The 15,258-nt window shown below is 41.6% G+C and overlaps 1 protein-coding gene across 1 annotated transcript in view; it reads right to left on the bottom strand.

Annotated features, from left to right (window-relative positions):
* The window catches only part of SSH2 (slingshot protein phosphatase 2), a 265,785-nt gene that overhangs the window by 43,114 nt on the left and 207,413 nt on the right, over positions 1–15,258 (bottom strand). The window contains exons 6-10 of the mRNA XM_056126678.1: positions 13,692–13,760; positions 12,897–12,962; positions 5,669–5,863; positions 3,398–3,491; positions 3,135–3,263 (exon numbers count right to left, since the gene is read on the bottom strand). Of these exons, the coding sequence (XP_055982653.1) occupies positions 3,135–3,263; positions 3,398–3,491; positions 5,669–5,863; positions 12,897–12,962; positions 13,692–13,760 (553 nt within the window). The remainder of the gene's footprint in view (positions 1–3,134; positions 3,264–3,397; positions 3,492–5,668; positions 5,864–12,896; positions 12,963–13,691; positions 13,761–15,258) is intronic.

The following is a 15,258-nucleotide window of genomic DNA, read 5'->3' as shown; positions in this document are numbered from 1 at the left end:
AGCAATTAATAGGTCACAGAATGTTCAGGAATCAGGAAAAACAATTTTACAGTCTTAAGTCATTAAATTGTCAGTAATTATGAAAGTTTTGGGGAGGAGGGTAGAATGATAGTACTGCAGGTAGGGTGCTTGCTCTGCATGCAGTTGACCCAGGTTTGACCACCACCCCCCAACCCCCGCCCCGGCCCCAGCATCCAGAGCCCACCAGGAGAAATTCCTGAATGCAGAGCCAGAAGTAAGCCCTGAGCACTACTGGTTGTAGTCCAACTGACCCCCCCCCCCATCAATTCCCCCCCTGAAAAAAAGCTATATTAGGGGACTCAAAATGTAGTTAAAAGATTCCAAAATGGGTTGAATGACTTCTGGTAGCTTCTGCCTGCTCTGGTCAGTTATATCAGACCTTAAACTCATTGGCAGATTTGAAGAATGGTCTCCAAGTATTGTTCAAATAGTTTGTACTGTATAAAACTATGGTAATCTGTTTTCAACTATATTATGAAGAACAAATGGGACCTTTAATAACCCATGAAGAAAGGTCTGGTTTGTAGCTCTGTCAATTTTCTATTCTTTCTGATTTTGGGCCATATCCAGCAGTGTTCAGGCTTACTCCTGGCTCTGAGCTCAGGTATTTGGATTGTGGGCCACATCCAGCAGTGCTGAGAGCTTACTCCAAGCTCTGGTTGGCTGGGGGACCTTATGGGGTGCTAGGGATTGAACCTGAGCCAGATGCATGCAAGGCAAATGCCCTACCATCTATACTATTGCTCTGACCCCCAACTTCGTCCATTTCCTTAGTGTAAATATTCCCTTCATTTTTTTTTTTTTTTTTTTTGCTTTTTGGGTCACACCCGGCGATGCACAGGGGTTATTCCTGGCTTATGCACTCAGGAATTACTCCTGGCTGTGCTCAGGGAACCATATGGAATGCTGGAAATCGAACCCGGGTTGGCTGCGTGCAAGGCAAATGCCCTACCCGCTGTGCTATCGCTCCAGCCCCTCAATTTTTAAAATTTCAATTTTATTGTAATTTATTATTATTATTTTGTACTGCTGGGGATAGAACCCAGCAGCCCACATATGGAAGGTAAATGCTTTACTACAGAGCTACAGCCCAGCCCATAGTAAAATATAAAAAAAAAATGTTTTGGTTTCTGAGTCACAACTAGCTGTGCTCAGGCTTGCTCCTAACTGAGCTCAGAGGTCACTCTTGGTAGGGCTTAGGGATGTAAGCAACCAAATCAAGATCAGCCGTGTGCAAAGCATTATAATATAGTATATTAAGAGTTGATTTGTAGGGGTGACTGCCAGTACTTCCGTGAGTATTGGGAAATGGGGGGAGGTAGCCCATCCCAACTCCGAGAAAGTCAGAAGATTTTAGACACCACCTGCATACCAGAATTTTCAGCAGGTCATATCTTATCCCATAGCAGAATTTTCAGCAGGTCATATCTTATCCCATTCCTACTTTGGACAAACTGGACAAACTGGCTACCGAATGTAACCTGCCCACATGGCAGAGTCTGGCAAACTCCCCGTGGCGTATTCAATATGCCAAATGCCAGTAACAATGATGAGTCTCATTCTTCTAACTCTGAAAGAGCCTTGAATATGGCACTTTTTAAAAAATCTCAGGACTAGGACGAAGGAGATGTTACTGGGGCCTGCTCGAGGCAATCGACGAATAACAGGATGGTCGTGATCGTGATCATAGCTTAAAATCATATAGCAATCAATTTGACTTTTATTGATTTATATTCTGATCATTCTGCTTGCCACTTTTTAAGTTTTCTTGGATCAAACAATCTGAAGGAAGTTTGTTATGTGTCTTATAAAGGGGCAGGAGGGAAACTGGGGACACTGGTGGAAGGAAGTCACACTGGTGATGGGGTTGGTATTGGAACATTGTATGTCTGAAACTACTGTAGTATGAATAACTTAGTAAATCATGGTGTTTTAATAAAAATAAATTTAAAAAAATAATGGAAGAAAGAGAAGGGAAATATTGTACCTGAATGCTATATTTCTCAAAAAAATATTTATCTGCATATATCCATATAGACAGAACTTGTGAATGTGACCTTACTTGAAAAGTTTTTGCAAAAGCAATTAAGGATCTGAAGGAGAGCAGTCTGGATAACCCAGGCAGGCCTTAAATACAATGACAAGGTTCTTTTTTATTCTTTCTTTTTGGGAATGCATAGTGGTTACTCCTGGCTCTGCACTCAGGAATTACTCCTGGTAATTATGCACAGGGGACCATATGGGATGCTGGGAATCGAACCCAGGTCGCCACGTGCAAGGCAAACGCACTACCAGCCATGCTATTGTTCCAGCCTCGACAAGCTTCTATTTTAAGACACATGGGAAAAGTTGCATGTGAAGATGGGAGCCCTGTAGGTGGGGGCCACTAATCAAGGGAGGCCTAACCTCCAGCCACTGGAAGAGCAAAGAAGGATTCTTTCCTGAAACCTTGCTCTTATAGGAAAGGGGTCCCTATTTAGTTTGGAATATGATTTTCCAAGCTGTGAGAGAACACCTGTTTATTTTATTTTATTATTTGTTTATTTATTTTTTGCTTTTTGGGCCAGCGATGCTCAGGGGTTACTCCTGGCTTTGTACTCAGAAATCACTCCTAGTGGTGCTTGGGGGACGATATGGGATGCTGGGAATCGAACCCAGATTAGCTGCATGCAAGGCAAACGCCCTACCCGCTGTGCTATTGCTCCAGCCCCAGCACCTGTTGATTTTTATTTAAATTTTTTTTTTTTATTGGGGAGGCAGGGAACAGGATACCCACCCAGTGATGCTCTCAGGGCTGACACCTGGCTCTCTGCTCAGGGATCACTTCTGTTGGGGCTCAGGGTGATGGAGATTAAACCTCGGTAAGTCAAGTGCAAAGCAAGCACCCTGCTTGCTGTACCATCTCTCTGGTCCCCGGCCCACAGTCAATTTTCATTCACTAATTTTGATGTCACAGAATGAGGAATTGGTATAGGATGGGCAGAAGAAGAACTTTACATAAACATGAAGCACAACTTAGCATAAACATTTTCACCACACACAGATGTAACTAATCCTAAGTACACATAACAAATGCCCCATGATATACCACTTAAAGTGGTCCTGAAACTTACCAAGAATACATGTTCGAATATCTGTGTAGGGCTATCCATTTGACCAAGGATCACTATCATTTCATTATCTATAAACTCCTTGAATTCTCTCAAGTTGCACACCATTTGCATTTCCAGCTCAGTTCGGATCTAAAACCAAAAGATGATATATTGTGTTAACTTGTGTGAAGTCCCCCTGTACTTTCAATCACTCACTGTTTCTAGCTCCACATCTACGTTATCCTACTTGTAGCTGTGGAACAATGAGGACTCAGGTCTCCTACCTCTTTGGATGTAATATTCTCCAAGTCCTTCTGCATCATAATTTCCCTCAATTTGGTTTTAATAAGCCTTTCTGTTCGCTCACGTTCTGTTGGTCTGAGAAAAGAGAAATGGTGATTATTTTTCTTAGGCAAGATTTGTGAGTGAATTGAGAGGGATCGAACCCAGGGTCTCACACATCGAGTATAATACTTCAAAGAGAAAACCATATCTATAATTTCCCATCTACTACCCTTGCGTACCACTTATTGAGCTACCATACTGACTGGGTAGACCAGTGATATCAGAGAAACTTTAAATTAGGTACACAAAATATTTATAGTAAATAAAAATCAATAATGAAACAGGGTCTTCTATAGCATAAAATGCCACCTTATAATGACTGATTATTCATTACTACAGTTCTAGAAAGTACAAAGGGGTCAGAATGGTTTCCAACTTCTTCAATGAGGCAAATTCTTTTCTCAAATAGTTTCACGGATTAGCTACCCAGAGTATTTAATCCAAAATGCTTTCCCTTTCCATGAAAGCTCTCTATCTCTGATACTGTTATCCCATTTTATAGATAGAAGAAATAAATAGCTGATAGGTCAAATGCTATGCCAATGATCACATACTTTGGCAAGAGAACCAGATCTCTCAGTTCAGACAAACATTCTACCTGCAGGATTATATTGCAGCCCTATCCCTTCAGTGTTTTGATTCTTTATGAAAATAAAATCATCCCTGGAATTTTAATATGAACACAGACGATGTAGCTGACTCTCCAATTACTAGATAGATTAGCTCAATGTAACTGGATGCTTCTCTTTAAAAGTATTATTTCATAACGTAGAATTTGAGTGAGGCTGTCAGAGAGCACTTTCAGTCTCATCTTTCCTTCCCACTCAAGAAAGTTATCTGCTCCACAGCACCTTATTTGGAGATGGAAATGGACTTAATAAGCCTTTAGGCATCCTGCCTGCCCTTGATGCCTACAGCCTTATCACTTGCTACAAAAATAGCTTTGGAATCTTCAAAGATGGATGCTCTGACCCCACAACCTTGGGGCTCCCCAACTGGGGCTCTTTGTTTCTCACAACCGTACAGAATACAGCTGATACCTGTGCTATTTTCCTATCAGCCAAGGTATTCCTGTCCTGACTAAAATTAAAATGGTATTGTTTTATTATTCATTAACTTAGGGTTTTTGGGCCACACCCAGCAGTGCTCAGGGTTTACTCTTGCCTCTGCACTCAGGGATTACTCATGGTGGGCTCAGGGGACCATATGGAGTGCTGGGAATAGAACTCAGAACAGCTGCATGCAAGGCAAACGCTGTATTATTACTCACGCACCTTCTTTTTTTTTTTTTCAGATGACCATACCTGGCAGTTCTGGGGTCACAGCAAGGTAGTGCTGAGGATTTGTGCACACACAAGGCATGGGTTCTACCACTGTCCTACAGTGCTAGACCAAGAATAACATTTTTGTAAGAAGTGGGTCATTCCCTGCAGTGCTGGTTATCAAATCTGGGCTTCCTGCACACAAGACATGTGTTCAGCCTATTGATCGATCACTGGCCAAATTGTGGGATTTTACTGGGGAGGAGGGATGTCATACCCGGAGGTGGCCCTGAGGGCTTACTTTTGACTCTGTGCTCAGGATCACTCCTGGGAGGCTTGGGGGAACATTTGTGATGCCAGAAACTGAACCAGATTGGCCACCTGACAGTAAATGCCTTACCTGCTGAACAATCTCTCCCACCCCCCAGCCCATCTTCAGTGTGATTTTTCATTTGTTTGGTTTTGAGCCACACCCAGAGCTGTTGAGTCAGGGGTCACTCCTGGAGCTGTGTGGGAGACTGAGCTCTCCCTAAGCACTCAGTCCAAATCTTTAAAATTCAAACGAATGAAACTCGAACTGATTGGACTTCATATTACAATTTTCTCTCTATGTGTGGTGCCGCCAAAGATGGAACCTATGACCTCATTCATACATAAAAGGCATGTGTGCTACCATGAGCTACAGCCTTAGTTCCAGTAGTACAGATGCTAACAATGGAGATGTCATCATGTCCAAGAAAGAAACTCTTTAAGCCTTTGCACACAACATTAAAACCAGTTTCGTTATGTGGGCACTTAGATGATATGTCAACAATAACTTGTTATCAATGGGTGAGATGAATTAACCAAGGAGAGAGATGAGCGAAGAACATGACGCATCCAACTCCTTTTGACACAACAGAGAAGACAATTCCTACAATCTTATGATTCGAAATTAAAGCGACTTACATGTCTGTGAAGAGAGCCGGAGAGTCAGGCCGGTGGGACTGCACATCCTGCATTGCATTCCACTCGTTAACCGAGGACTGATCCGAGTTGATATGGCTCTCGTAGTAACTCACCCAGGTGAGAAACAGACTGCCTGGGTAGTAGTTATGCATCCTGGCCACTTCACAAGCCTTGTGTAGACTCTGTAGAGCAGACCTGAAAGATATGCTGAGAAATTAGCGCTGCAGACTGTGAATGATCGAGACACTAATAATAACCTACTTGTACCTTCATGTCTTCCAACTTTTTTCACACATTTTTCACTGTAGGGCCAGGAATCAACCACAGAATTTCACACAAGTTAGGCATGTGCTCTACTACTTAGTCATATCCCTGGTCCCTTTCTTTCAGTTTTTTTGTTTCTTTCTTTGTTTTTTTGGGCCACACCTAGCAGCTCTCAGGGCTTATTCTTGTTCTGTGCTCAGAGATCACTCCTGGTAGGCTCTGGGCACCATATGGATACTAGGGATTAAACCCTGGTTTACCAGGTGCAAGGCAAGCAACCTGCTATACTATCACTATAGACTCACTGTCTTCCAATTTTAAGCCTGCAGAATTCGACCTCTGGAGAATCACTCAGTGGAATCGAAGATTCTGATTCTGATTTATGTGATATTACCTATCCATAGCAATTGATAAAAGTTAAAGAAGAGATTCTCTTTCTAGGAGTCATCTCTTAGTCATGCCTTGACGAAGCTTCTGGCAGCTAGAGCTAGTTATTCTAAGAAAAAATTATTAAAACGAGGCCAGAGTGACAGTACAGTGGGCAGGGTACTTACTTGTCTTGCACACAGCTGAACTAGGTTCATTCCCTGCACCCCATTAGGTCTTCCAAGCCCTGCTGGGAGTAATCCTTGAGCACAGAGTTAGGATTAAGCTCTGAGTACTGCCAGGTGTGTTCCAAATAATAAGAACAAAAAAAAAATATAAAAACTGGGGCTGGAGAAGAGTACAGTGGGTAGGGCGCTTGCCTTGAACTTAGCCAACTTGGGTTTAATCACTCGTATCCCATCTGGTCTTCGGAGCACCACCAAAAGTAATTTCTGAGTGAGGCAGAGCCTGGACAAACCCTGTGCATAGCTGGGTGAGGCCTCCAAACAAACAAAACAACGCCCCCCACCCCAAATACAAAAACTATTCCAGAAAGATTAGATGAACATTTTCCTGAGTGGGATGTGCCCCACAATGACATTTCTTATTTCCTCCAAATAAAACCAAAAAAAATCACAAGAAAAAAAAGTATTCTGACAGCCTACCACTGTAGGCAGGTATCTATGATCCTTGAGGTGGAATCATGCTGTGATTGTGCTTTATATTTTAGAGAAGGAATTAACTCAACAATTTAGTCTATAGTGATTTGTTTCCCTTGACACAACATCATTTTTTTTTTTTTTTTGCTTTTTGGATCACACCCAGTGATGCACAGGGGTTATTCTTGGCTCTGCACTCAGGAATTATTCCTGGCGGCGCTCGGGGGACCAAATGGGATGCTGGGAATCGAACCCGGGTCAGCCGCGTGCAAGGCAAACGCCCTAACCTCTGTACTATCACTGTAGCCCCCGACACAACATCATTTTAAAGCATATATTCCCTGTCATTTTTAGAGATTCCACAAAGATTATGTAGATACCCCAAATCCTTGAGGACATGTCCACTAATGTCCACAAGTATTGATAAATGACACGGATTCCTCTTACTGTCTTAGTCTACTTGCCTCTAAACTATTCAGACACAACAACTGCTTTCTTTTTTTACAATTCAATTTTTATTGGCTTGGATTATAATACTGTTAATAATGATTTCTTACCGATATAATTTCAACACCACATTCACCACCAGTTTACTCATCTTCCTCATTGAAGTACCCCAGCTCCCTTGCCTCTCCCCTCACTTTTGTAGGGGGTGAGATCAATTGTATAGATCAGTTCCCCTGTCCTGTTGCCTTTGGACCTTTTTTGCTACCTTGCTGTCTATCTTTAAGTGCCACATATGAAAGAGATCATCCGTATCTGTCCCTTTCACTCTGACTTATTTCACTCAGCATTATAGCCTCTAGTTTCATCCATGTTGCTGCAAATTGCATGATTTTGTTCTTTCTTATGCTCCATTAGTATTCCATTGTATACATTCTTTTTATGATCATTGGTCTTTTACTTTATATTATATTTAAATTACTTTATATTATATACCAAACTTTTTGACCCATTCATCTGTAGTTAGGAATTTGAGCTGTTTCCATATCTTGCCTATTGCACTAAGTACAGTGACGACCATAGGTGTGTATCAAACTTTCAAATTAATGTTTTTGTGTTTTGGGGAGAGATGCAGCTCTAGTTACACTGAGACTAGATTTCAGACTAAACTCAAGAATATAAGAAGGGGAAATAAATTAAGACAAGTAACATGGGTTACATGTCTGGGAAAAAGCTAAAGTCAGAATGCTAGGAAATTACTTACAGAGAACTTTCTACATTTTATTTACTGACGTATCTCCAATACCTAAAACAATGCTTATCTCATAGTTGGTGCATAGTTAGTATTTGCTAAAAGAAATGTCATAGTTATGATAAATTTGTCTCTCTTAAGGGAAACATATGGCATTAGAGAACTCTGTGGCCAATCTCTTTTCTTAAAAATACCTTTTAATTTTTTCTCTTATAGCAAGTTAATGTATTTAGAAATTAATGATCTACTTTGGGAAATTTAATTTTATAAATAAAAGGCAGAAATATCCTGTAATCTGGCCAAGAGAATTTCCACTCATGGTGCCGGAAACAGTATAGTGGGCAGGGTGCTTGCCTTGCAAATGGCGCTACTGGGTTAAATCCGCAGCACCACCTATGGCCCCCTAAACCTTGTTCCATGGCCTATAATTCAAAAATAAATAAATATCAATTCTTAGATTTCAATGTAGATCCTTCCACTATTTGTCTATACATAGACTACAATAAATATCTGATCATATTCTTTTTTTTTTTTTTTGCTTTTTGGGTCACACTTGGCAATGCACAGGGGTTACTCGTGGCTCTGCACTCAGGAATTACCCCTGGCGGTGCTCAGGGGATCATATGGGATGCTGGGAATTGAACCTGGGTTGGCCATGTGCAAAGCAAATGCCCTACCCGCTGTGCTTTTGTTCCAGCCCCTGATCATATTCTTTACGTGGTCATTTATTCTTTTTATGGTTTTTGGTCTTTTACTTTATATCTTGTTATTAACACCTTTCTAGGTAAAATTGTTTTATTCAACTAATTTTTAGTAGTCTGATAATATTTAGTAACATGAATATACCATAATTTAACTGTTTTCTATTTTTCTTGGGGGAGGCCCACATCTGAATTATCCCCTGAAAACTATCAAGTGTGGCTCTGGTGGCCCCTAGCACCAGTAGGCCTTTACGTTACCACATCACTGAGCCCAGACAGTTGGTACAATTACCACTGGGAGTAGCCCCTGGGTCCCCTGATCACTGCTTGAGAGGTTTAAAAAGAGAAAAGAAGGGGGTATGGTGCCGCCAGCTGGTCAATCTGTACCTGTGAGGTGAGTGTATCAGCAGCCTGATGGCGCCTTCAGACTTCCAGATACTCTCAAATTGCTGCTGTGCCTTTGGCCAGACCCCAAAAACTTGGGGCAAAGTTTACCAAGAAAGTAAATGGCCAAAAGTTAGGTATGTGGGAGACACAATCACAAACCACCTCCGGCTCAGCTATATAATTGGAGGCATGGTCTCTCTGGTTCCTGACTGAACTGCTTAACGGCCATGATCCCAGAGACTCAGAAACGAATCTCGGAACCCAAAGGCTTTTGGCAGAAATGCATTCTGTTCCTGCAGTAGGTTACTGGTGCTGGGCCACTCCAGCTGGGAATAGGTTTAGTGCCTTGGCCTGTTTCCCTTGGCGGCCCGGTGACCATCCTCCAGAGGACACTGGACAGTCAGATTTGGGCCCGCAGTGACAAGACACACGGGGCCTCACCAGATGGGGGTGGAACTGGACCTTTCCTCCCCATCCCAGCGAGCCCCTGAGTCACTGCCTACAAATGGCCTCTCTGGCTCCTGATCAAGCTAATGGCCATGATCCCAGAGACTCGGAAACAAATCTCGAAACCCAGCGGCTTTTGGCAGAAATGCATCTGGACCGCACACAAGGTGGCCACCGCCTCAGAGCTTATTGGAAAGCCAGGTATGAGCCAGTGATGACGGGGCAACTGCAGTCTCATGGGAAGGGGGGCAGTACCGGCTCATCCTTCACAACCTACCGAGGTCATGAGTTGCCCCCCACAAGCGGCTTTTCGGCATGGCCATGGCTCCAGAGGCAAAAGGACTTAGTCCAGAGTCCAGCAGCTTGTGGCAGAAAAGTGAATGGACCATGCATTAAACTACAGCGCCATGCCTCCCCGGGAGGGAAAGGGTGTTGCTCCCTTCCGCGGCCCGCCCTCCCTCCCAGCAGCAAGGTGGCCGCTGCCTCTGAGCTTATAGAAAAGCCAGATATGAGCAGTGACTGCAGTCTCATGGGAAGAGGGGAGGTAGCGGCTCATCCTTTACGCCCTACCGAGGTCACAAGTTGCCTCCCCATGAGCAGCTCTCCAGCACAGCCATAACACCAGATGCACAGAAACCAATCTCGTAACTATCTGGCTCTTTGCAGAAATCCAAAATCATTATATGATTCTCATAACCAGCTATAGAAAACAAAGTATTTCACAATGCCTTTTCAGCAATTCTGATTGTTGGGGGGAAATTCTAAACAATAATGGTGCACCTTTTGTCGAAACAATGAATGTAATCAATGTAGAGAAGGGTTAAGTGGAAATCATCTGCTTCACAGGCACTGGGAGGGCTGGGAGGGGGGTATATTGGGGTTCTTGGTGGTGAAAAATGAGTACTAGTGAAGGGAGAAGTGTTTGATCAATGTATGATTGAGACTTAAACCTGAAAGCTTAGTAACTTTTCCTACAGTGATTCAATAAATAAATATAAGAAGAAAAAAATTAATAAAATTATGAAAAAAGTAAGGTGGAGTTCATGTGCAATTCAATCAGCTAATCAGTAGCTGAATAAATAGCAGTACTCCTACATAAAAAAAGAGAAAAGAAAAATGCTTGCTATTACTTATAATAAGACAAATTCTCAGAGAATTCAGTCAAATTCTCAGTGAATTTTAGTTGCATGATACAGATTCAAAGGTAAGGACCAACTTGGCATAATATATAGAATTTTTAACATGTTTTATTTTGGACACGTGCTTCACCAGCATATGCGATGAGTCTTGGCAAATGCCCTAGCATATGCTTATTAAGGTTTAGCCACTTCAGAGTTTTCAGCTGCATATAGGAGTAACAGCCCAAACCAACTATCCACCTAATCTAAATGCTACATTGACAATACGTTATCTCTTTTCTCTTCCTGTGATGTTCGATTTACTACTTTTGTGGTACACCAACATTTTTTCTTTTAATTCTGCAATAAGATAAGAGAGCTAGGATTAACCAGTGTACTGAGATCATAAATGTTTGAACTAAGGTTATTATCTAAATCTTCACTGATTTAAGAATTAAGGCTACTTTGTACTTCTCCCCAGAACACAACCAAAAACAATATCATTTCTGGGACTTCTGCTTAGTTTTACTTACTCTCTGGGAAGATGGGTCATTTGCCTGTAACTGAGTCAAAGGATAGTATTTCTATGAGGAATTTAACTGTGAAATACACCTGAAGTTGGAGACTCTGGTCTAAACACATGACCCGAAATTCTGTCCTACCTCGATTACTGCACAGAAATGATAAGACTGCTAATTGTTCAGTGGCCTCTGTTTTAGGACCCCACCCATCTTAAGTATATCAATTAAGTTATTCAGGGGTTGATTTATCTGCCTGGATTCTTTTTTCAAGCTCCTTTATTTCTTGTTTGGCTTGCCTGCTGTTTCTTGTTGCTCTTCATGGGACTTCTACAGAATAGGCGACTGAATAAGAAACTGAAATTCAAATCACTGGGGCAGGGAATCTGAATTTTGTAGTCACATAATTACCTATTTAAATATTTTTTCTAGATGACCTAGAATGAAATATAAAAGATAAAAATCTATTCTGCCAAAAATGAAAGAAACAAACACTCTCGGGCCAAGAACATAAATGCAACTTCTTAATGTCACTTTTCTCTTCCACAAAGAACTAGTAATACTTTTTTTGTGATGGTAGAATGTAATCAGCTTAAAAAAGCAGGAGGCACAATACGTGACATGTAGTAACCTAAAAGTGCCAGTACACCAGATGATGGCCATTCAAAACTACAATGTATTTTTCTAGGCCCATTATACAGTCTTGCAAATAGCAACTTAACAGAAGCTTATCTATCTACAATGTAACTCTATCAATGCCATCCCTGCTTCCTTTGAGGCCTAGAAGGGGCAGGAGAGATAGTACAGTCTATAGAGCGTTTGTCTTGCATGTGATGGATCCAGGTTTAATCTGGGTACACCATACAGTCTCCTGAGCAATGCCAGGAGTAATTCCTAAATGCAGAGCCAAGCCCTGAGCATTGCAAGGTGTGGTCCACAAACAAACAAACACAACAGAACAAAAAGATCTAGAATTATGAGCACAGCATTATGATTTTCTAGAACTGGTTTTATATTTATTTATTTATTTATTTATTTATTTATTTGCTTTTTGGGTCACACCCGGCAGTGCATAGGGGTTATTCCTGGCTCTGCATTCAGGAATTACTCCTGGCGCTGCTCGGCGGACCACATGGGATGCTGGGAATCGAACCCGGGTTGGCTGCGTGCAAGGCAAACACCCTACCTGCTGTGCTATTGCTCCAGCCCCTAGAATTGGTTTTAGATGGCTTAATCAATGTGTCCCTATAAGACTCTGTATATATGAGCCATTGAGTATTTATCTGTGAGTAAAGAACGCCCTTTAATTTGATTTGTCTAGCAATGCTCAAGAACTTCTACTATGGTAATTTGAAAGCTGGATTTTAAGTCATCTTTATGATAACCATACAAACAGATCACATAAAACCTTATACACTAAAAACAGATCAATAACATTCTAATAAAGAACTGTATGAAAGTGAATTGTCACTTTCAATACTAGTGCTCAAGGAACATTGCTCTAGTAACATTAGAAAACATTCCCAGAAAAAAGAACAAAAAGTATTCACAGAGATAGTAAAAGTCCTCTTACCACATTGCCTGCACAGACACAGGTTTGAAAATATGAACTCGGTTATCTGTTGAAACGCTGAACCCACTAGAAGGGAAAAAAATAAAAGTGATTGAGACAAATCCACAGATGAGGAGTAGGATATTTCAATAACAAATTTTTGAAGTTGTTTTCAAGGGTAGCAACTGTGGATTCAGAAGAAACATCAGGTACTTCATGCAGAAATTAACTAGAAAATAGGTCTTGACTGAAAAGCTGTAAGCAATTGCCTGACGGGGAATTACAGTTTCCCAGCTGTAACTGCTCTGAACTGTGTATTTCTTTATGGAAGTTTGGTGGGTTCTTAGCAAACCTGATGCTAGTTTTATGAACTAGAGCAAACATCTCTGTCTCTTGGGGACACATTCTAAAAACACCAGGAGGTGGGGGTGGAGGGTCACTGGAAGAAACTGGCACAGGAAAGAGTTGTATTGTAGGCTGACAGCTGGCAGGGACAGCAAGAGGTTATTTGAAACAGAACCTATCATCCTCTGGGAAGGCATTGCAACAGTCCCACACAGTCAGATTAAAGAGTGAGCCAACAAACTAGCTCTTCTTTGTTGGATTCTTACCACAGTGAGGCAGGAACAGAAGTAAGAGGCCCTAGCAAGTTGTATTTTTACTCCGCTTCACAAATAAGGAGTTCAAAAGGACTCATGGAGTTGCTGACATGACAGCTGAGTTGGGCATCCATTCAGATGAATGAAAAGGGCACTAAGACGGAACCCCACCCAGCCCAGGATTTTCTGTAGGAGAATAAAAGGGGAAAATTCTTACCCATCACCATCCAAATGAATGAGGGTGTCACTCCAGAGAGGCAGAACTAAGCCCATGGTACAAGTGCTACTGCAAGAGAAAGTCCACAAGTTACTTCCTGTTATTTTAGGAAGCAGCTCTTTGTTTATTAACTCTTTCAATGCAAAGATAAGTCAAATCCCTAAGCTTTAAGTTTAGGCATAACTATTAAGAATGGGGAGATTTCTATCACATTATCACTAACACAAAGAAGTGTTTTAAATAGGTGGTTCACCATTCTGTACATAATAAAGAAAGCTTACTGAGGGCCAGGGAGATAGCTTAAAGGGCTCCAGCATATGCTATGCACAAGAAAACCCTGGGTTTGATTCTTAGCATGGCATAAATTCCAAAGCACCAGGCCATGAGTAGTTCAATCCCCAACCCACAGAACAAGAAAGAAGAAAATGAATTGACTGAGCACCTGGTACTGCTATCCTGAAAAACAAAACAAACAAAACAAAAAACTTGTATATAAAACCTCAAGTGATAGCTGTTACTGACTTGCAGTGGGCAGGTCTCAGTCCAAGTTCACTCTGGAATTACTTCTAATGTCAAGAACTGTTAGGCTGGAGTGATAATACAGTGGGTAGGGTGTTTGCCTTGCATGCAGCCTACCTCGGTTTGATCCCCAGTATCTCACATGGTTCCCCTTGGCCTGCCAGGAGTGATCCCTGAGCCCACAGCCAGGAGTAAGCTCTGAGCATTGCTGGGTACGATCCCCAAACAAAACAAATACAAAACTATTGTTTATATACTCCAAATATGTGATTTGTTTGATGCGAATTATGAAATCTACACAGATTATTGAGTATCAGGACATACTCAATAGTCCAAAAAGCTTTAAAATATGCAAAAGAGTAATCGTTAATGAATGATAATAAAGTTAGTGAGACAAAATAGAAATAGCACAACTTAAAAGTGCTGGAGGGGGCTGGAGAGATGGTACAATAGTTAGGGCTGCATGTGGGAACTGCTCTGGCATCACGTGGTCCCCTGAGCACTGCCAGGTATGGGATTTCCTCCCTCACAATAATCCACACCAGAGGTCTTAAAAGATTAATAAAATATACAGACGGTGGGTGTTCTTACAGGATAAGAGTTACTGAAAGAGCTTTTGTTTAGCTAAAAGTAGAGGCTAAAACCACGCTGAAGAGAAAACTTCCTAAATGTGGTTTTCAAGTCTGTATAATTTCAGAGCACATAATTAAAGGCTGTGAGTGGTCTACAAGGTAACAAACCCCCAGCCTTGCGAATCCACAAATCATTTCAGGTTGACTGCTATGTATAAACTCAAGTAAACACGAGTTTAGGAAACTAACTTTCAAGTGACAATGAATTGTTTACACCCTATGGGGTCCCCCCAACCCCCCTCCGAAACCAGGACAATTAGAATCACTCCCAGTTTCCTCTACTCTTTGTAGCAAAATTCTCTCAGGCAGGGTTCATATCCATAGCTATTCCAGTGTTCCATTCTAGTCTTGAACCAGGAAGTCCAAGCCTTGAGACATCTGGCAGGATTTCCTGAGGCTTATTATCTAGAGCGCAA

This window comes from Sorex fumeus, unplaced genomic scaffold (genome assembly GCF_029834395.1).
Source record: "Sorex fumeus unplaced genomic scaffold, SorFum_2.1 ptg000063l, whole genome shotgun sequence".
Lineage (NCBI taxonomy): Eukaryota > Metazoa > Chordata > Mammalia > Eulipotyphla > Soricidae > Sorex > Sorex fumeus.
The sequence above is the reverse complement of the archived record's forward strand: the minus strand, read 5'-3'. Positions and strand labels throughout refer to the sequence as shown.